General features: G+C 41.2%; 4 protein-coding genes across 5 annotated transcripts; all 4 read left to right on the top strand.

Annotated features, from left to right (window-relative positions):
• The first annotated feature begins 44 nt into the window (after positions 1–44).
• armc3 (armadillo repeat containing 3) lies at positions 45–8,516 on the top strand. Of its 2 annotated transcripts, XM_031850041.1 has the most exons (17): positions 45–174; positions 373–428; positions 588–705; positions 1,077–1,202; positions 1,436–1,504; positions 1,591–1,766; positions 1,969–2,163; positions 2,414–2,597; positions 2,735–2,887; positions 2,976–3,084; positions 3,681–3,930; positions 4,205–4,341; positions 4,621–4,789; positions 4,945–5,039; positions 7,034–7,201; positions 7,474–7,636; positions 7,871–8,516. In XM_031850041.1, the coding sequence occupies exons 2-17, from the start codon at positions 381–383 to the stop codon at positions 8,075–8,077; spliced, it is 2,367 nt and encodes a 788-aa protein (XP_031705901.1). In that variant the 5' UTR covers positions 45–174; positions 373–380; the 3' UTR covers positions 8,078–8,516. The 2 variants fall into 2 exon arrangements, with proteins under 2 accessions (XP_031705901.1, XP_031705902.1); XM_031850042.1 differs by having other exon boundaries at positions 45–428; positions 1,594–1,766.
• A 119-nt stretch (positions 8,517–8,635) lies between these two features.
• On the top strand, positions 8,636–11,136 carry msrb2 (methionine sulfoxide reductase B2). Its single transcript, XM_031850053.1, has 5 exons — positions 8,636–9,031; positions 9,646–9,743; positions 10,110–10,186; positions 10,481–10,628; positions 10,859–11,136. Exons 1-5 carry the CDS (start codon positions 8,917–8,919, stop codon positions 10,988–10,990), a joined length of 570 nt encoding a protein of 189 aa, XP_031705913.1. The 5' UTR covers positions 8,636–8,916; the 3' UTR covers positions 10,991–11,136.
• A 343-nt stretch (positions 11,137–11,479) lies between these two features.
• c8g (complement component 8, gamma polypeptide) lies at positions 11,480–16,278 on the top strand. Its single transcript, XM_031850051.1, has 7 exons — positions 11,480–12,483; positions 13,395–13,534; positions 14,134–14,204; positions 14,297–14,404; positions 14,571–14,675; positions 14,891–14,926; positions 16,071–16,278. The coding sequence occupies exons 1-7, from the start codon at positions 12,301–12,303 to the stop codon at positions 16,088–16,090; spliced, it is 663 nt and encodes a 220-aa protein (XP_031705911.1). The 5' UTR covers positions 11,480–12,300; the 3' UTR covers positions 16,091–16,278.
• A 1,250-nt stretch (positions 16,279–17,528) lies between these two features.
• LOC116384958 (lipocalin-like) lies at positions 17,529–19,194 on the top strand. Its single transcript, XM_031850054.1, has 6 exons — positions 17,529–17,690; positions 17,977–18,113; positions 18,211–18,290; positions 18,380–18,493; positions 18,620–18,721; positions 18,835–19,194. Exons 1-6 carry the CDS (start codon positions 17,595–17,597, stop codon positions 18,852–18,854), a joined length of 549 nt encoding a protein of 182 aa, XP_031705914.1. The 5' UTR covers positions 17,529–17,594; the 3' UTR covers positions 18,855–19,194.
• The last annotated feature ends 1,231 nt before the right edge of the window (positions 19,195–20,425 follow it).

Below are 20,425 nucleotides of genomic sequence, written 5' to 3'. Positions count from 1 at the left end.
TTCTACATAGACTGTATATAACTATAGACTGTATATAAGAAGGTTCTGCTCACGTGGCATGGGTTGCCAAGCAACGCGGTGTCAACCTCCTTTCATCACACTACACTGTTTCTTTTCTGGACGGCTGTCGTGTTAATCAAGCATTTTGGATTTGTCCTTTAGCTTGTAGAGTAGGTAAGTCCTCGTGAATATTTGAGATAGTGATCCGCGTGGTTTGTCTGTTGAAGCGTATTTTGTGAACAGGTCTAACGTTACTGAGCTATAAGCTGTCAGCTTAGCTCTGTCGTTTAGCCAGCATATGACTGCAGCTTTTAGGGTTGATTGCATTGAGCAGAACGACGATCCGTGATCCGTGATTATTTACCTCTCTAGGTCACAGAATGGGAAAGAAAGGGAAGAAGGAGATGGAAACTCCATGCAAGGAAACGGTATGAGTATACAAAGCCTAACGTTAGCCAGCAAACGTGTTTCTAGGTTTGTTTGTTTCGTGTCTATAAAAGATGCCCAAAAAAGACATACCCCGCGGGGACAGACACGAGATCAATGATAACGCATTTACATCTCTCCCTCTCTCCTCACTCTCACAGTTTGAGCCACTAACCTTTGAGGGAAAAACTCCAGCAACAATAGTGCTGCTGCTGAGCTCCCCAGAGGAGGACATCCTAGTCAAAGCCTGTGAAGCGATCCACATATTTGCAGAAAAAGGTGCAGTAGACTACCCACGGAAAAAAACGCTACATATTAGCTCTTTTTTGTGAGCAAACATGCAGCTGAAAACCACAAAATGTACTAAATGTCTTATCTTATTTCCTGCTTATTTCCCATGATATCCATCATCTAATTAATTCGATTATATGCTCATAAACCACTTGTATAGTATATATTTTATATATCAAGAGCTGAAATAAAATAATCAACATGTAATAATATTATATGTATTTTACTATTATAGACACCCCCTGTTTTAGCTTCTAATGTGTTTATCTTCACTACTTCACTGACACATAGTAAATGCTTTACAGGTCTGTTTGCCACCGTGCTTAATGTCTCTGCTCATGGTCTCCCCCTGTTGTTAGGAGATGAGAACAAGGTTTGCCTGCTGGGACTGGGGGCATTGGAGCCTCTCTGTCAGCTCATCACTCACGTCAACAAGCTGATCAGACGCAACGCCTTCATGGCCCTGGGCATCATGGCCAACAACGGTGTGTCAGACAACATATAACGAAATCAATGCAGAAGAGCCTTTTGAGCCTGTTGGTGGCTTACAGTACAATTGATTTGACGTCCTGACCATCTATGTGCTTGTCAGACAATTGAGTGCTTAGAGATTTGTCAACTGGCTAGAATTCACTGTTTTGTTGACTTACAGACTGAGAGACTGATGGGTTTGCTTACTAAATAAGTTATTAACTTTGTTTCATATTTCCATTGAAAGGTGATGTAAGGATTGCTCTGAATAAAATAGATGTCATTCCATCAATCATTGACAAACTGTCCCTTGAAGGTGAGTAATTTGGATTTCGAGATGAATAGACTCAGAAATAGATATAATAAAAGAAACAAACAATGTCATTTTCTTTCCTATTCAAGAAGATGTAGTTGTCCATGAGTTTGCAACACTGTGCCTGGCCTCTCTGTCAGTGGATTTCGTCTGTAAGGCCCAGATCTTTGACAACAAGGGCCTGCCACCTCTAATCCAGCTCTTATCCAGTCCAGACCCTGATGTCAGCAAGAACTCACTAGAGATCATCTTTAACCTGGTTCAGGTGACTCAGAGGAGGTTACAAGGCTATGTGGTTATAAGGTTTTTCATTTTAGTCAAATAGAAGTTACATTTATCAGTATCTTAAAAGCTACTAAACGCATCACGGTGTGTTTTGTAAAATATATTCTTGAGATGGATGAAATTCAAATGGTTTCATTATTCTCTTTTGACTTTTGTATCCGTGTTGTAATGTATGCATGAAGGACCACCAAAGTCGTCTGGCAGTGCGTGAGTTGGGAGGGATCCCTCCACTTCTGGATCTGTTGAAGTCGGACTTCCCTGTCATTCAGCAGTTGGCTTTAAAGACACTGCAGTATGTCACCACTGATAAAGATGCATGCAACACCTTAAGGGAAGAGCAAGGATTTGAGAAGCTCATGGATATCCTCAGCAACATGGTAGGTCTGTGTGTGCATGTGTCTGAGAGACAGAACAAATGCTTATGTATGTCTTCATCCTGCCCTTTAGTCCTAGGTAATGAAAACATGAAGACAAAATATGGATAGGGTTATAACTGTCTGTATGCAGTGTATGTTTGCACCATTAGCTGAAAATGGTTCCCTTTGAATGAACACTGTCTGAACTCCTAATGCCTCTATATCCTCGACTACATCCTCTGTCTCCTATCTATCTTTTTATTTCTTACAGGAATTCAGAGACCTTCACGCTGTGGCCTTACGGGTAGTTGCTAACTGTATGAGTGACAGTGAGAGTTTACAGCTGATCCAGAATGGTGGAGGATTAACAAGGCTGATGGAGTTTGTTCTCACCCCCAATATCCCTGAAATCCAGTCCAACGCTGTGAAATGCATCGCCAGGGTTGCTCAGAGCTGTAAGCACAGAAGGAGACAAGAGATAATATTTTTTTTCATTGCTTTCCAGCTATAGGTTTGGAAGTCAAGCGGGTGTAACAGTTAATCCGTGTGTTTTCTGTGTTTATTTCATCGTATTTTGCATACACACGTGTAGCTGAGAATCGCGAACTGCTCAATGAGCAGAATGTGGAGAAGGTGCTTGTAGAACTTCTGTCTGTAGCGGACATCAGCGTGAAAACAGCTGCCTGCCAGGCTGTGTCCGCCATGAGCTTCCACCTAGCCAGCAAAGACAGCTTCAGAGACCTGGGTACATACGTGCACATTCGCACAAGCACCTTAACATCATACACTCTCAACGATGCTGTATGAATGAGTTGGATTTATGTGTGTTTCAGGTGGGATCCCTGCAGTTGTACGGTTGCTGAGCAATGACAGTTTGGTGCTTAGAGAGGCAGCAACCCAGGCCCTCTCTAACCTCACACATAGCAACCAGCTCAACGCATTGTGAGTGACAGACAACCTGTTACATAATGCAAATGAGACCCCTACAGTTAGTTACTCAAAAAGGACCGAGACACTTAACAGTTTCAGGGTCTGAATAATGATATGTGCAACTTGCTGGCAAATGTGTAAAACATTAAGTGATGAATTTGCAGTCTAAAACCGGGTATTTGAAGGTGGTATTTTAAAGTTGAGCAGTGTGCCTTCCTGTCTGCTATTTCACAAATGATTTAATGCTTCATCTTTCTTCTCATGGTTCTTACTCACTGAATATCTCTACCTATCTTCTTTCCCTTTCTCCATTTCATCTTCCACCTTTTTATTCCCCTGACAAATCATCCCTTTACCCTTAGTCTCTTACTGTCTGACATCATATTTCAGCATTACTGTCTCCTTAAGTTCTTGGGACATTAAACTCCACCTCCCATCCTTAATTCCCTCACTTCCTTACTCTTAATGTTTGATTTCCCTTAAACTCCACTTATTTGTGCAAATCACACAAATTACACACACTTTACCTTCTACGTTGTATACTTTGAGACTGCATGTAGTCTGTAGGTTTGCAGTAAATCTCCCATCCATTTCTGTGGTATCTGCAGTGCAGTGTACGAGGCAGAAGGCCATGAGATCCTTGTCCAGCAGCTGTATGGAAGCTGTCCCAGGACTGTGGCCAATTCTGCTGCCACACTTGGCAACATGGCGGGACAGGAAGTCATCCGCTGCAGTGTCTTGTCACATGGAGCCATACAAGCTCTGGTGGAGCCCTTGAAGTCCACAGATACACAGGTCCTGGTCAACTCCACGCTGTGCCTGGCAGTATTGGCCTGCGATACGGAAGCTAGGGCAGAGGTTGGTGTTTGTGTTTGTGTGTGTCTAATGACAGTTTAGACTCCTGCCTTGCTGTCATATTTGCGAATGACAATGAAATTTTGAGATGTTTTGCATAAAGAAAATATCAGTTAATGGTACCAATACTGGTTTGACTGTTCCTGTTTTTATTCTTAACAGTAAATTGTATAAAACTTAAAAACAATGTTAATTATAAACAATAGTTTCTTATGAATTTTCCAAGAATAGTTTATATGCTTTCCCTGACCACCTAAAATTCACTCCTTGTTCATAGCTACTAAGCGCAAGAGGCCTTCACCCACTGGTCAATTTGCTGCAAACCTATGATAAGGAGGTGTTGCACAATGCATGCTGGGCTGTCAATGTCTGTGCCAGTGATGTGCCCACTGCTGTGGAGATGTGCAAATTTGGGTAAGACACTGAGATGACAGCCAACTATTACATCAAACATGACTGATGTCATGTAGAACTTTGATGAGTGTTTTAAAGTTACAGCGACACAAAAGGTGTAGCGTCTTCAAGCCAATTTAGAGTAGTCTCTAAAATAGCCAGTAGATGGCAGTATAGGACAGTATTATGTATGGCTCTGACATAAAGTACTGGTCCTTTTGTTTATATGCGAGTGTGTGTTAGTGTGTGCATTTTTATATTTATCATCAATGTCTGAATATCTGTTTGTGTGTGTCTTAGTGCCTTGGAAATGCTTCAGCAAATCAACCAATCAGTGACTCGAAGAAGCAGTTTCAGCAAGTTGGCCATGATCAGCCTGCTTAACTTCAATTTGTCTGTCAAATACAGCCTGACAGGTCATTTGGCCTCCACTGACGTTATTAGTGAGGGCTTCTACGATGCCGGGAAGGTGTGTATATCTATGTATGTATGTATACTATTGAAATGGATGTGAAAAAGGAATGCGAGTCCAATTCACATAAATTACTGTTGTCAAATCTAAAAGAAAATACTGTAGCAAAGGATAGTTTGACACGTCTTGTACATCACATCTCTCTCTGTTAGGTTCCTGCAGGTCAGAGGATTCTGACTTTAAAGGAACTGTCCGAGCAGCCTGTCAACAAGCAACGGCCCATCATTGTTGTCAATACTGCAACAGAGTATGTTTTCTTGATTTTCTGGGATTCATTAGGTTTTGAAAAAAATAGAACTAAACATTGTTTATTATTAATATGCATCAGATTCCAACCCAGTAAAAAAAGATTAGACAGAGGTTTTTGAAAATATATCCAGGAACTCCCAAAACGATGACAGCTAGCACAGCTAGCCTCTTACACAACAAGTACTACAGAGTGGGAAACCAACAACAACCACCACACAGATACTGGTAGAGCATTGGCTGAAACATGACAAGTTTCCTAAACTACCAGCCACACCATGTAGTCGGTGCAATTTATTCTGGTTGTTAAATTACTATCACCCTCCCCTTGTCTGCTCCAATCCAGTGCCCCCCCCCCTCTCCTCTCCTCTGTTAGCATGGCTTCTCACGGTAAACGACCTCATTTTTTTAAGATGGCAACACACTTGCAGTAGAAGAGCCTTTGTGTTTAGACTAATGGACAATCATGCACATGCATGCACAGCCATGAGGATGCCTGCACGTAATACACATGCACGCTGATGCACCCACAATAAAAAAAATACTATATGTATAAAAGGCTGTCCATGCACACACACGCACACTAATGCTCCCAAAAGCTTTCAGCATTTGATGATGAATTAACTTTGCCAAAGGGAGCAGTTCCCCCTCAGGGTACCTCTGGCCCACCCCATTACCACCATGTCCCCCCTTCAGCATGCCTCTACTCACAACATCTCAGGAATTCTTAAGCAGTGTGTTATGTAACCTGTCCATGGCTATGTATGACCCAAGTTTAACTTTGTAACTTTAAAGCAACTAGAACTAATATAAGATGTAGTCTTGTTACCTATATCTCGTGATCAAACACTGTGCATTGTATAACTTATAGTATAACTACTCTGACCAGGTTTGTTTGCATGATATCTCAAGAACATGAGAATGTAGAGTAGTAAGACATGATGGTGAAGAAGTCAAATACTCACTTATCTTGACTTACATTTGCGCATAGTATACTGGTTGGTGTTGCGATCGGTAATGGATGGACCCAAACGAAGAAACAGCAGAAAATGTGGAGTAAATGAAGGATTTATTGTAGAAGGGAAGGGTGATGAGGACAGTGAGAGGTTGAGCTGATCTGAGCTGGGCAGCATGGCTGATGCAGTAGCTCTGGGTTATGGTAACAAGGCTGCTGGCTGGCAGGCAGGCAGGGGAGTTGGAGGGTAATGTTTCTGGAAACACAAGGAAACAGGGCAAGTTAAATTAAATCAAACACATAACTCTGAATGGATAAAACACAGCGTCCAAGAATGGCAAACTTCCACTGTGGTTGCAATAACAATCTGGCAAAGTGTGAGTGAAGAACCAGGGTTGATATACTGCAGAGTGATAAGCAGGTGTGGGTAATCAGTGGTAACTAGAAGCCAGGAAAGGAGCACCACATGGACAAGTATGAGTTCCAGTACCCATACTACCATATTTAGCATGCCAGAAAAATATTTAGTATGTCCCAATACATAGTATGTTAAAGGCTGTATGCCAAAAATACCAGGTTGTCCCATGCACTGCATTCAGTCAAATTTTGCAGTATGCAAGCCAGCATGCTTTTCTAGCTATTCTGACCCACAATCCTCTGCAAAGGGGATACATGAGAAAATTAGCAATTTGGAACACGGGGTGTATTCCAAGTCTCTAAAATTGCATCCATGTTGCGTCTTTTTCCACCAAGGATGCATGGAGGGACGCAAGGAAACCATGCAAGGAGAGAAGAAACGAGGAAATATGTTCTTAGAGAAATGAGATGTATGTGTGGTTCGACAGACATACACAGTTGGAGGGGGGAAAAACACTGGGAAACACAGGGAAAACACGGAGTCAAAAATACTTGGGTTTATTTTGATAAAGATCTATGTAATTCATGAACAAATTAAAAACATGGAATATACTATTGCTTTATTGTATGGTGAAATACCCAGAATTAGATTTTTTTTTTAAATTAACTGTCTGTCAATACAGGAAGAAGAAAGAAGATGACAAACAGAAAGATGAGACCCAGCCTGAGCCTCCTACAGAGAAACCATGGAAGATGATGGATGACGTCTCTTTGCAGATTCTACTTAAAAAGGCCAAAGAATTCATTATCCCCCTAAGTGATGAACGAGAGCAGTGTGCTGCCTTGGCCAGGTAAGGGAAGGAAATAATCTCATATTATATAATTGGCCACCAATGTTTGAACCCTTGAACCATGGGGAAAAAAAGAAACAAGATACCCTGGAAACTGTATTTGTGAACCAACTCATAAAGAGTTAATGGTTCACAAAAAAGGTCACAAGTGGCATTTAACAGCATTTTATAAATATACCACTGTGAGCCTTGAGAATGCCAAACAAATGCACCACACATTTTTAAGGTTCCTGCATTGTAATGGGTTTTGTTTGCATGGTTTTGGATGCCAGGTTGGTGAGTGAAGCCATGGGCGGAGCTGTGGAGATGGAAAAGATGCACGAATTCCCATGGGTGCTGCACCTGGCCGAGCTCAAGATTCAGCTTCAGTCTAATGTTGTTCCCATCGGTTTGATCAGCAGGGGAATCTACTGCCATAGGGCACTTCTCTTCAAGGTGCCACTGACCTAGCCACCACATAGCATTATCAGCATTTTCCCCCCTCTGTAGCAATCTCTTCCTTTGCAGACTTTACAATTCACCCACATCTTTTAACATACTATTTTAAAGCTCTTCTCTATAAGTTCTCCCCATCCTGAAAAGTATCACTATTATAACCCTCTCCATTCCATCCATCTCTTGTTTCCAAATCATAATATCCTGACCTGTCTCCTTTCTTTTGCTTTTCAGTGTCTGGCTGATTGCATCAGGATGAGCTGCACACTTGTCAGGGGCGAGTACAACCGGGCTTGGAACGAGGTGGTACTCTTCAATGGGAATCCCTCCAGTAATGAGCGCTCTTCAAAGCCCTGCCGCTACATAGTAGACCTCATGCACCAGCCTGGGAGCCTGCTGACAGCCAGTACCCTTGCTGCTGTGCATTACCAGACTATATAGATTTTGGACTTCAGGAAGATTATCTGGTGCCATTGGCATCGGCTAATGGGGATCATTTTAAATAAATAAATATAGACCAACACTGTAGTGTAGAAAAACTGTAGTACATAATGCTGTGACCAGACATTTTACTGAGATGCATTATAGATATTGATTTGTATAGGTATTTGATGTATGGGAGACCATTCATAGAGAATCATTCAAATTGTCTGTGGATCACTTTAGTGCATACACAAGCCAAAAGGAAAAATACTGTTTGTCTTCCTCTCAATTAAACACACTGCTTTGACCTGGTTCTTTGCCACAGAGGGTTTACAATGTTGTAACTGCAGAGAAAAGGTGGGGTCAGACAGTGACACAGTGCTGCACCAGTTAAACTCTGTGACTCAACTGAGGTCAGATGATTGTAAGGAAAATATATTTTTGCCTGCTTGGATAAACTCAGCACTGAATAAACTTTATTCTAGTAAGTGTCTGCTTTTTTTTTTTAGAGTTCCCATCATACATTTTAGTTAATTTGTGATATTTGGCTATATAAATAGAATTGACTTGAGCACCTCACCAACCAAATTGTTTCCCCCAATTCAGCTTTTTTTTCACGCAGTAAAACTGCTACACATTTGCTTTGCCCTTTGCACTAACGCCAGCGAACCCTGTCCACCTTAACCTACTCAGCTGGAGGGGTGATTTTTGACCGGGTCACCCATGTTAACAGCGTGGATCTGCTGGGGGAGAACCTGCGTGAACTCGCCTCGGCATGAACGATCCTGAGGCAGCGAGCGCAATTGGCTGCCACTGATATCAGCACTCGACTTTAGACGGACACAGCAGCAGCAAACATGTCTCGTTTAGTCGCCCGTCTCTTCGAAGTGGTTTCTCGGCACGCGACGCCCAGATCCGTGGTGTTACCGAGGAGGATCCCGGTATGCATTCGTCCTGTATCCACATCTCAAGGTACTGGGGGACGTTTGGGTTCTTTACTGATACTTCTTAAAGCGTTGTTACTATCCTATCTAGTAGTTCAGGCTGCAAACTCTCGCAGGTGCACCATGCTGCAGTTTTCTCACGAAGCACTAAGAATAGGAAACACACTGCTACAGCTTGCTGGTGCAAAAAGTACTGTGGTTAACGAGAAGAGTGGGTTTGCAGGGGTTAACAATATATTTGGGATTAGGGGATTTTTTTTATTCCACTATTTCTAATATTTTTCATCTATTTTAGGAGTTAGGATTGAGTGAAAGTTTAAGACTAATTTGTTCAGAAATCTTACCCTTCCAGCCTTGAGCAGTAAAGTTAATTATGTTCCAAGTCATGTGAAAAAAAACATTTTCTCAGTTTTCCATAGTGTTCAGGGTATGTGGTATAATGTTGCGGATTCTATTCCTGAAAAGGTTCAGGAAGTCCTGCCAATGGGTTTAATTGTTTTATGGTTGATTGCTGTCAAACACGTTTTATTTATTTATGTGTACTTGGGCTATACTCGATTGACCAAAATGTCCTTCTACTGTTGCAATATGCACTTCAAAACTCCTCTGTGACTTCTTCATTGTTACCTCTGCTCCCTGCAGGCCTGCAGTCCCTCACCCGTTATAACGAGACTACAGACTGGCAAAAGAAACTGACCCCAGAACAGTACGTAGTGACCAGAGAAAAAGGGACTGAGGTGGTGAGTACTACTACACACACATCAGTACACCGATTTGTGTCAAACCAACATTATATCCTTCTATACCAGACTGACATACGTTTTCTGATATACATCAGCACAGTTCCAGGTGGACTTTGCTCATCACTGTATTGTTGGCCTGTGTCAGGTTCAACCTGTCCAACTACAAACCTGGTGTTTTATGAATTTGAAGCTCTCAGCTTGAAACACAGAGCATGCAAAAATACAAATAAGGACAAGTTACTGTATTGTACTTACAAAGTCATTATCATCAAAAACCTTAAGAAGACAAAGCAAAAAAAACATGTAACTGTTAGTCATGTGTGCTCCTACAGTGTGTGTGTGTGTGTGTGTGTGTGTTCTCAGCCCTTCAGTGGGATCTACCTTAAGCATTCTGAAGTTGGGATGTACCACTGTGTCTGCTGTGAGGCTCCAGTTTTCAGGTAACAGTTTGGAACTTAGAGTTAATGTGTGAAAATGTCTCCACAAGTACATATTTTCTATTTATGACATATATTTGTATTTTTATTACTGTTTGATATGTCTATGCACCGTCAGGATTGCTACTTAATTTCATTCTACTTTTTGCAATGACAATAAAGGAATTCTATTCAATAGTACTGTATGATTTTTTTAAATGTATTCTCTCAGCCATGAGATCATTTTAGTGTGAGATGTTTGTATAGAAATGTGTTAGCAGATGCTCAATGAGGAAATGTTCCTTCCTGTTTTAAAAGTTCAGAGGCAAAGTATGAATCTGGGACAGGCTGGCCTGCATTCAAAGAGGCTCATGGGACATGGGAGCGGGATGAAAGCCTCGCCTCCATCATTCGTCGCCCTGACAACAGCCTGGGTAGTGCTGGGACAGAGGTTCTTTGTAAAAATGTGAGATTTGTTTTCTGAGCGGTGAAAGCCAAAGTTCAGTTTGCTATAGTTGCTTATATAGGTTTGTGTGCAGTTTTTTTTTTTTATATAGCAGCATAGTTAGAATTGCTTAATATGCATCTCATTGATACTTTGCATTCAGAGATTCCTTCAGAATGTTCTTCAAATACAAGACTTATGTTCGTATTTTTGGTTAGTGTCTGACTTTCATGCGTTTGTGTCTGTTGCAGTGCGATTCCCACCTGGGTCACGTGTTTGATGATGGACCAGACCCGACTGGTCAGCGGTTCTGTATCAACAGCGTGTCCCTCACGTTTAAACCCAGAGAAAACAACAAACCTGACATGGATGAGCAGGAGTAGTACCTGTACTGAAAACACAATTATGTTTCATTTCAAACAAGTCCATTTAACAGGTAAAATGAAGGACCACCTAATTCCATGGTTTTGAGCTTAACATGTTTGCATGTGAGAAGCTTTCTGTGAGTAAAGGTGTCTTATTAATTGAATTTTAAACATCCTGGTGTTTATTAAACTGGTAAAGAAGAAAGCTTAGTCTCTTGTTAAGGAACCAAGTATACATGCACTGGAGGGAAGTCTACATACAGAACATACTTCACACAAACTCAAACTGCAGACTCCTCAATTGAGATACTTCCCCCCCCAAAAAGTCCCTGTATTAACTTATTTTTCTTTGTTGAGTTGGTCATTTTGATTACAACATAATTTATGAATGCCTTCATTTCAGAATTATAAACGGTTTATTGCCAAGTATGTTTGCACATACAAGAAATTTGACTTGGTGATTGGTGCATACCAATAAAGTGCAATAGTATAAAAACATAATTAAAAATAAGAATATGGAAATGTACAATAAAGTATGAAAAACAAATAAAGAAATATATAAGAATGCCTTAAAATATTTATGGATGTTATTAGGTGTCTAAGTTAAAGTGTAAAGTTGTTCAGGGATGTGCAAATGATTGTCCTGGGGATGTAGGTTTTGGTCCTGATTTATTGTCCAGGGTGGGAGGGGTCAGCCACAATCTCACATGCCTGCCTCAGGGTCATAAGTAATGCCCTGGAAGCTGAAGAACTACACACTGTTGACTGGAGAGTCACATGGTGTGATAGGGGATGGTGGGGCTGCTCTTTGCCTTGGCCTCTTGGCTCTGTAAGCGAACTGCAGGAGTGGGTTGGTGAGGATTTCGAGTTGGCACATGACAAAGTGCTCAAAAGACTTATTAACCAAGGTCAGGGTGACGCGTCTGATGTCGTGAAGTCCTGTGTTTCTTGTTTTTTTGGGGACAGGGTAGGCTGGAGGTCTTAACCAGGCTGGTATGTGGCATGTTTCCAGTGAGGTGTACACTGGCTGGACGGAGAGACTGAGTCTGAGTCTGGGCCGGCTGTTAATATTATAATAAGTTAATATTTAACTAAACAGACCATCCTCTCTTTCACATTGTGTGCCCTACACTCTCTGTCTGTTTATGCATTTCTTCTGTGTCTGTTTGTCTGAGGTTGAGTGAAAGCAGATTAGGAATAGTTGACTGCAGACAGAGGGGACAGAAATACCAATACAAAAAAGAAGAAATAAGTTGAGCAAAAAGAAAAGTTAGGATACAGGAACCTGAGAAATCCTATAGGAGAAGAGGACTGATTCTTGTGCGCTCATGGCTGGAGTATGGCGTTGCATGCTGCCAGTGGTGGTGTTGATGTGTGCTTGTCTGTGGGGTTCCACTGAGGCAGTAGGGGGGGCTAGGAGTCGACCGCGACCCCAAAGACCACCTCCCAAGAAGCCGAAGGTCGACCCAATTGACTTGACCCCACCTGCACAGAACATAAACATACAGCAGGTAAAAAGACCTGGAGGAAGGGGTGGAGTATATATACTATTGTGTGTAGTATTTCTGTTTGTGCTTTAAGTGTCTTTTCATCCCTTGTTTGTGATTGGCGTCTCTAAATCAAGCTACACAACTAGATAGGCAGAGAGTCCAGATTGCATATGGTTTTGCAATAGCTTCCAATCTAATTATAATTGTAACAAGGCTGGAAAAAGATTCCTGAAAAAGCTGCACTGAAAAGGTGAGAATGTCTTATTTTGATAAATGAATATAAAAAGCACTGTTTCCAGGTAGTTGAATGCAGTTGCAGCCTGATAGCAAAACAGTTCCCAGTGCTTTCTGACCTTTGCACACTGCCAGTGCGATTCTGTTTCTCACATGCTTGTATCATCATGTCCCAATAACACAAACAAAAAGATTTTCTAAATAATCAGTGGAAACAGAATTACCTCAACAGAATAGTAAAAATAAAAACTATCATTGCTTTGAGGAAAACACGAGGTAAGTGAGCGTTGGAGCTTGTTTCAGCAAGTATCTTTCCAGAGCGTCAAACGTTTAATTCTGCCTTTTCATGGATTAGTGTGGGGGTTGGCATGATGGCCATGATTGTGTAATTGTGTCAATTTGTTGTTAGGCAATAAGGGGGATTTTGAGTGACAAAACAAAAGATAATAAAACAGGATATTTGAAGCAGATGTATTCATTCGTAGTGAAAGTTATTGTTACCCTAAATATTCTATTTAAGTTAATTTGAATCTGGTAGAATAAGGCAAATCCTAGGTAGAAGGGGTTTACAGGATGAGGATTGTTTGTGAAATGCGAAAAAAAAAAAACATATTTAAAAATTGCAAATATTGTGTCTGAGGCTGAAAATCTTGATTCTTCCTCCATCTCTGTTCTGATCCTGCTTGTATGTGTTGCAGATCACAGGAACATGGTTCCTGCTAATCACTGCCTCCAAATGCTCCTACCTGATAAATCATGGAACCCAGGTGGAGCCCACAGTCATGACGCTCACGCATTCCTCTGACCAAACACTATCTGTTAGCACCAAAACACGGCGGTAAGTACCAGCATGCACTGTGCATGTAGCTCACCGTGACTCTTCAGTACCGTGGTTTATCGGCAGAGGGGGAAAACATACCACAAATATCTCTACTGCAAGTTTCAACCACATGTGTTTGATTAGATTTGTGTATCCTCAAAAACAGTAAAATCCATCCAGCTTTCCCCTCATCATCTGAAAAACTTTTAGACAATTTAAATGGAATGAGTTGTTTTTGTAGGACATTTCGTAATATCTTTGTTGTGATTTGAGCTTGTAAATCTTATTTGGAACACACGGAGGAAATTGGTCCTTCAGAAAGCTAGGCCTGAGGCTGAGAAATGTGGTTAGATTATGAAATATGTGGTTAGATTATGAAACATTCAATGTATATGACAATCTAGAACATTTTGAACAACACCCAGTGTTTTTTGAACAAGCCAAATCTACTTCATAGGAAGATCATGTATGCCTCCATATTGTTTTAGATGAAACAATAGCATTCTATGAGGGTTTTCAAATGTTTTAACGACATGGTTGTGAACCATAATGCCTGTTTTTACTGACTGTTTCATCAAATATCTCACCTGACACAAACTCTTCTCTTCTGTCCTCAGTAATCACCAGTGTTGGGAGATATTACAGGTCTACGATGTAACACCAACCCCGGGCAAGCTGACACTTAAAGGTCAGTGCCTCCATTATTAAGCCTTATTGATAAATTATAGAGCAATGACGGATCCCTTTGGCATACCGTGCTCTCTCTGTTGGTTCAACTAGGAGGTCGTCCTGAGCTGGACACCAAGATAGTGATTGGAGAGACGGACTACAACTCCTATGCGATCATGCACTACCAGAAACGGGGCAAGATCACCATGAAGCTCTATGGTGGGTTCCTCAGCCACTTGGCCTTGTTTTGGTATTTTCACATCTAAAAGCCAGGTGGTAGTCCTGATCTTATTCTACTCTTATTCTACTCTAAAATGAGATGGCACTGTTTGTTTGAAAATGCATTCGTAAAGTCATGATGTTTGTTTTTGTGCTCTATATGCAGGCCGGTCTGTAGACAATCTGTCCGAGCCAATGTTGACCAAGTTTGAGCAGCTTGCTGAAAAACAGGGTTTTGGACTGGCATACCTCTTCCCTTTCCCCACCTACAGTACGTCTGTGTCCACCTGGACAATACAATGAAATAAACTATATTAGCAAATGAAATTATTAAATGTAAGATGGCATAATAAGCCAGTAAAGATTCAAATCTAGCTTGAAGAGATCTCCATTGCATTAATGACTGATATAAAGGATTACGATGGAGTAACACACATGCCTGCTCAGCTGCCTTTAAATAGATCTGTTTACTTGTTTTGTTCCTAGGTCACTGTGGTGTTGTGGACCAGAACCATGTAATCAGTAAGTTTAATGTGTAATAAAATAACAGATAGCCATAACTCTTTGATATAATGGAAAAGTATGATAGTTATAAGACTAATACAAATGGACAGAAGTGAATGCAGCAGCTGACAAATTTTGCGAATACAGCTTTTTTAATTAAGAAGGTTTTCTGGAAAATGATTGCCAGTTCTTAGCTGTCAATGTCGCTCGCAGGCTTAATGTGTAGTATATGGGGTATTTTCACAGGTCATTGCCCACTGCAGTACATCCAGAATCGTGTCTATGCTCTGTAGTGCTCCAGGCTTATTTCATGCATTTTCAACCTATTCAGTAACTGACGATTCACTGGTTCAGTGCATTACATGTCGACCATCATTTCACCTTTACAGCTGCGCTCCTGCTGTGTGCTGGTGCTAAATGACAAAATATGTATTCTTCTGCTCTTTTTCTTTGCAAAATGTGTGGAATTTTCTGTAATTAATTTGTATGGTAATACTAGGTGTCTAAGCTGTAGACATGTTTATGCAGCAATGCCAATGAGAGAGAGAGAGAGAGAGAGAGATTACAGTACAGTAATCTGAATAAAGTGGTTTGATTATGATAGATTAATGGAATTGCTAAGAAATATTGTGCTGCTGTGGATGAGATATATTTTGAATGGACTGAATCTATTAGATCACTTAAATGTATTGCTTTATAATGGATGTTGTAAAAGCTATTTGGAGGTAAATAATATCTTACAATGTAATTCAGTTTAGAGGAGTATGATTTAGGGTGAAGAATTCATTAAAATCCCTGCAAGACCCTGTTTTTGCAAAAGCACAGCCAACATGGATTTAGCGTGGATATTTCTCCCTTTCTTGCCATGTATTGGTATAATTTCCTCGTGCCTCAACGAATGTCAAAATGTTGCAGGTGTGTAAAAAGTATGCTGTTATATCATGGGGGGGGGGGGGGGGGCGAGAGAGAGCAGCTTGAAAGGAAACCAATGACCCACCCGAGACCTTCCCAAACGCTTTTCACATTTACTCCTGCAGACTGTGTCATGTTCAGTTCAGTTATTTAAACTTTCTCAACAACATGTTATTCAATCGTCAATCCCTGATTAAAAAAGCTGCACAGCTTCTATGTAAACCTGAACCTGTCACTCTTTGTTATACAGACTGTGTCCCCACATGCTGAGGAGGCAGAGCTGTGCAACGGTGACATTCCAGCCCTGCAGTGTTCCAAAGTTCACATGCGAATATCTCAGGATTGTATCATTTAAAAATGTGAATGTCAGCAAAAGGGCATTGATGAAAGACTGCACTGAGGTCTTGAAAACTTGAACTGTTACCAGTTACAGCTGAATAAAACAAAATGGAGCATAATCAAGTTTTTGTCAAATGTTTGCAGTTAAAAAGAAAAACCCACAATGAGCCTCATCAGATCTGCCACCAGCTGATTCTGCTGGCTACCGCCCCTCTTTTTGTGCAGAGGTTTAATGTTCTAAAGTGTGTGCCTGTATGCATGTTTTCTGTTTCTTTCGGGGGAGGGGACAAAAAGACTGGAGGGGAGAGGGTGGGAGTTAATGTAGCCCAGATGTGGAGCCCAAAAAGGCTTAAGAGAGTTTGGTTACAAAACTAGGTTATCAAATGGGCTTCTTAACGCTGCCCCTAGCTCCACCCAGCACCTCTCTGTGTTACATAACCAGCACATTGCAAGTCTGTGCTTGTCTTGTCGCTTAGCAAAAAGGAGCTCTGATGCATTTTTGCAAATGAAGAATTCAAAGCCAGTCAGCAAATTACAAATTACACATTGTAGATCAACCAAATTCTTATGAACAATGATGGATTTAGGGGGTATTATTCATCACATAAAGCAGAGGCTTACGCAACATTACATGTCAAACAAGATGATTTACTTCATCCAACTCTTCTTCTCACTCTGTTGTTACATAACTTAAATGACTCATGTTTCAAACGTTTCATGAAACTATCAACACTCAAAGTGATGTGCAAAGAACAATCACATCACCATAAGCAACAGAGCTTTTTTATGATACAAACATGCTTTCATTGGGAAGTTCTTACTTATCACTTCCTCAATGCAGCTGTCGAAGGAATTCGCTGCAAAAGAATGCATTTGGTTACAATTGCTTTTTTTATATCTAGAAAGATCAAATTTGTATCTTCATTTAGGTTTATTGCTCATAGAGATTATGTGATCCCTCTTTCAAGGATGCTTAAGTTCAGCAAATGAGACTCTAATTCGTTATTTCTTGTTGTGTAAGTGGTGTTTTATTTAGCTCTCATGTACCATATGGCTAAGAAATTGTGCACTCTTACCAAACAGTTGTTTTGATAGTCCAGGCATGTAGAGCATTTGTGATGGAGGAGGGAGAAAAGGAGGGGGTGTTAAAAGAACCCCATTATGTATCTACTCTCCCTTTGCTTCCCCTCTCACCTCCCCCCTCTTCCATCCACACGTGCCAGTTGTGTAACGGCAGTGATTTGCATGCCAGTCAGTGAAGGCCAAAAAGATTTTGTAATCCAAAAGCTAGCAGTAGGACGGGGGAGGAGACAGAGAGAGGAGGAGGGGATGGGGAGCAGGACTCTGCAGGATATAAAGGAGCCTCCACTTCCCCTCTGCTCCTTACCTCTCCCTGATACTTCACTCACCGCTGCAGAAGCACAAAGGAGAAGCCATGAGGAACACACTGCTGGGGATGCTGGGTGCCCTGATGTGCGTGCTGGCAGCCTGCGCCGCAGTCACGCCTGTACAAGACTTCGACCTGCAGAAGGTAAGAAAGAGGCACAAGTATTACTTCTTCAAGACTACTGCAAATCATACTGACAGTTAATAGCTACAAGAATCACCAGGGAATAAAGTAAGGAAGAGGTATTAGTATCTGTGGTTGGTTAATGTGTTTCATTAATAGAGCAGACTGTACTTTTAAAAGTAGTTTATATGGAAGATAAGTGTTGTTTAATACATGTGCTGCAGTTCAGACAACATGAAGTACCATGCTTTGATTGAAGAACCTTTATCGCCCTTCATTACCCCCTTCTGTCTTTTTTTTTTTTTAGATGGCAGGCAAGTGGTATATTGTTGGCTTTGCCACTAATGCCCAGTGGTTTGTGACCAATAAGGCAGGGATGAAGACAGGCATTGCCATGTTAGTGCCAACTGGAGAAGACCTGGACCTCTCCTATGCCAACCTGAAGTGAGTGATTATGTAACCATTTAAATGAAAACATCTTGATGATTCTACTGTAGAAGACATGCTAAATAAATGGACCTTTTTCCCCCCCCTCATTTAGTGCTGACGGGACCTGCTGGAGAATGACTCACCTTGCTAAGAAAACCGACACTCCAGGACGCTTCACCTTCCACAGCCAGAGTGAGTAGAGCACACACACGAACACGAACACACGAGACACAACCAAGAAACATTCAGCAGCATGACTGGTCTATTTCTGCTTTCATCAGTTTGGAACAATGACAATGACATGCAAATTGTCGACGTTGCGTACGATGACTACGCTCTGGTCCACACCGTCAAGACAAAGGACGGAGTGTCCGAGGTCCTCAACAAGCTTTACAGTAAGTCTGGATGAGTCGCACCGCAGCAGCCCGGGTGCAGCGTCCCTGAAGGGAAAGTGATGCATGTTGAATTTGTGTATTCAGGAATTGGTTTAGGTTTAAAAACAACGCGTTCTGTGTTTGCAGGTCGCACTCCTGTGGCCAGTGCCGTCCTGCAGCAGAAGTTTACCCAGCTCTCCCTGGAGACTGGCATCCTCGCTGACAACATCGCCATCTTGCCTCAGAATGGTATGCAATTAACACATACAACTGTAGAGATACTTTGACATGAATGCATTTGAACTGTTTCTGAAAACAGTTCAGACTTTTGCTCACTGGCCTCCTCATCTGTGTTGTTACAGCTGAGTGTGCCGAGGTCTGAAGGGTCCCCAGCTTTTTTCCATCCTTTATCTCTTGCTGTTGGAAGTCCCCGGCTTTCTTCTCAGAGGAATCACAGTTTTTCCTCCTCACTGTGATATTTGCATCATCTCAAACCTGAGACAATGAAACTTCAGCATTTTAGTCATGTCCCTGCTGCATACCAAAGACCAGTCCTGATCCTAGTTCAGGGATCATTCCCTCCAACTCACGCATTACCTGTGGCATCAGAGTGGAACGAAAAAGGGCTGATGGTGAAACAAAGGGACGGAATGAATCACTACGAATGCATTTTCTACTGTTTTGTTGATATAAAGTCAAAACCAATACAAATAATGAATGAATCTTTCAGTGTTCAGCGTGGTTTTTTTGGCAGAAAGAAAAACTGCATCAAAAATTCAAGTCTGTGAGCTTCTGGCATTCAGATCAATGAATGAATGTAACATACTGACCCCTATGGGCTGATTAACAGGCACAAAGCTAGATCCCGAGAAAAATGACATTACAGTGCACAGTGTCAGAAAGTTGGAGGGTTAGTTACAATCATGCACTACAGGTTATTAAAATACACTGCTCAGATAAGAATTTTATGGGTAAACACAGTTGTTATTAGATATAATGGATAGTAATTGAGTAATGTTACTGAATCATCAGCTTTTACACTTACATCTATGGACTGCAGTACACCCTCTCACTATAATAACCAAAACAATGTCAGGGGTCTGAAAGTGTCTTGGTTCTACTATTTAAATGAAAATTAAAAAAAAAAGGAATACAATTAATCATAATGTAGGACTAGAATGTGTTACCCAGAAATTAGTCTGTTTGACCCACAAGTCTTACGGAGTAAAGTTAACCTTCTTCTCCACACATGTAAAGAAGAGCTTAGTAAAATCACGCCCTACAGGGTCGAAGATAGTTTGAATATGACAGAAATATGTGTGTGTGTGTGTGTGTGTGCGCCGTGTGGACTTAATAAGTGAAATTACCAGACCTCTGTTGCCCTCTCCTCATCTCTGTATGAGGCGAGAGGTTTGAAGCGTCATCACCTGAATCATCGCCTGAATATCCCGACCTGATTGGAGTTGATCGAGTTGTATTGTGGGTAATGTAGGCGCCATGTTCCACGTTGGGACTCTGCCAAGGATTGCAACGCTGAAGTCTGAAGATTAAGATCTGGAATTCAACTTGTTTGAAGTCTCATTGTCGATATGCTTCACGCTATGTTCAAAGATCACTGGAGTGTAATTTGTGTGACTGACAAATACTAAGGATATCACATTGAGAGCACATCACAGTAATTTAATCTGAAGGCTACGGAGACAGTTCCTCATTGGTCATTTTTATGCTTTTGTGCAGTTTAATTACTATTTTTCTTTTAAAATATTTGTATTTATTTATACTAATTCCACACAGCCTAGTCTGTGAACATATAACACTTGATTGTTCTTAGTTTTGAGATTAACAGTGTTTTTTCTTTCTTCTCTTATCTACTGAGTTACTAATTAAATCAAGTATTGCCTTTCACTGAATGTGGTTTTTCTTAAATCGTGTCTGAAAGAAGCTGCACCCTTT

Source organism: Anarrhichthys ocellatus, unplaced genomic scaffold, assembly GCF_004355925.1.
Source record: "Anarrhichthys ocellatus isolate YVR2014 unplaced genomic scaffold, GSC_Weel_1.0 scaffold10, whole genome shotgun sequence".
Classification (NCBI taxonomy): domain Eukaryota; kingdom Metazoa; phylum Chordata; class Actinopteri; order Perciformes; family Anarhichadidae; genus Anarrhichthys; species Anarrhichthys ocellatus.
The sequence above is the reverse complement of the archived record's forward strand: the minus strand, read 5'-3'. Positions and strand labels throughout refer to the sequence as shown.

Coding starts and splice junctions, on each gene's coding strand:
- armc3 (XM_031850041.1), top strand. CDS start 381: ATGGGAAAGAAAGGGAAGAAGGAGATGGAAACTCCATGCAAGGAAACG. Junction 1,767..1,968: donor TCATCTTTAACCTGGTTCAG/GTGACTCAGAGG, acceptor GTATGCATGAAG/GACCACCAAAGTCGTCTGGC. Junction 7,637..7,870: donor ATAGGGCACTTCTCTTCAAG/GTGCCACTGACC, acceptor TTTGCTTTTCAG/TGTCTGGCTGATTGCATCAG.
- msrb2 (XM_031850053.1), top strand. CDS start 8,917: ATGTCTCGTTTAGTCGCCCGTCTCTTCGAAGTGGTTTCTCGGCACGCG. Junction 9,744..10,109: donor GAGAAAAAGGGACTGAGGTG/GTGAGTACTACT, acceptor GTGTGTTCTCAG/CCCTTCAGTGGGATCTACCT. Junction 10,629..10,858: donor CAGAGGTTCTTTGTAAAAAT/GTGAGATTTGTT, acceptor TGTCTGTTGCAG/TGCGATTCCCACCTGGGTCA.
- c8g (XM_031850051.1), top strand. CDS start 12,301: ATGGCTGGAGTATGGCGTTGCATGCTGCCAGTGGTGGTGTTGATGTGT. Junction 12,484..13,394: donor AGAACATAAACATACAGCAG/GTAAAAAGACCT, acceptor TATGTGTTGCAG/ATCACAGGAACATGGTTCCT. Junction 14,676..14,890: donor CTTCCCTTTCCCCACCTACA/GTACGTCTGTGT, acceptor TTTTGTTCCTAG/GTCACTGTGGTGTTGTGGAC.
- LOC116384958 (XM_031850054.1), top strand. CDS start 17,595: ATGAGGAACACACTGCTGGGGATGCTGGGTGCCCTGATGTGCGTGCTG. Junction 18,114..18,210: donor CTCTCCTATGCCAACCTGAA/GTGAGTGATTAT, acceptor CCCCTCATTTAG/TGCTGACGGGACCTGCTGGA. Junction 18,291..18,379: donor CTTCACCTTCCACAGCCAGA/GTGAGTAGAGCA, acceptor TGCTTTCATCAG/TTTGGAACAATGACAATGAC.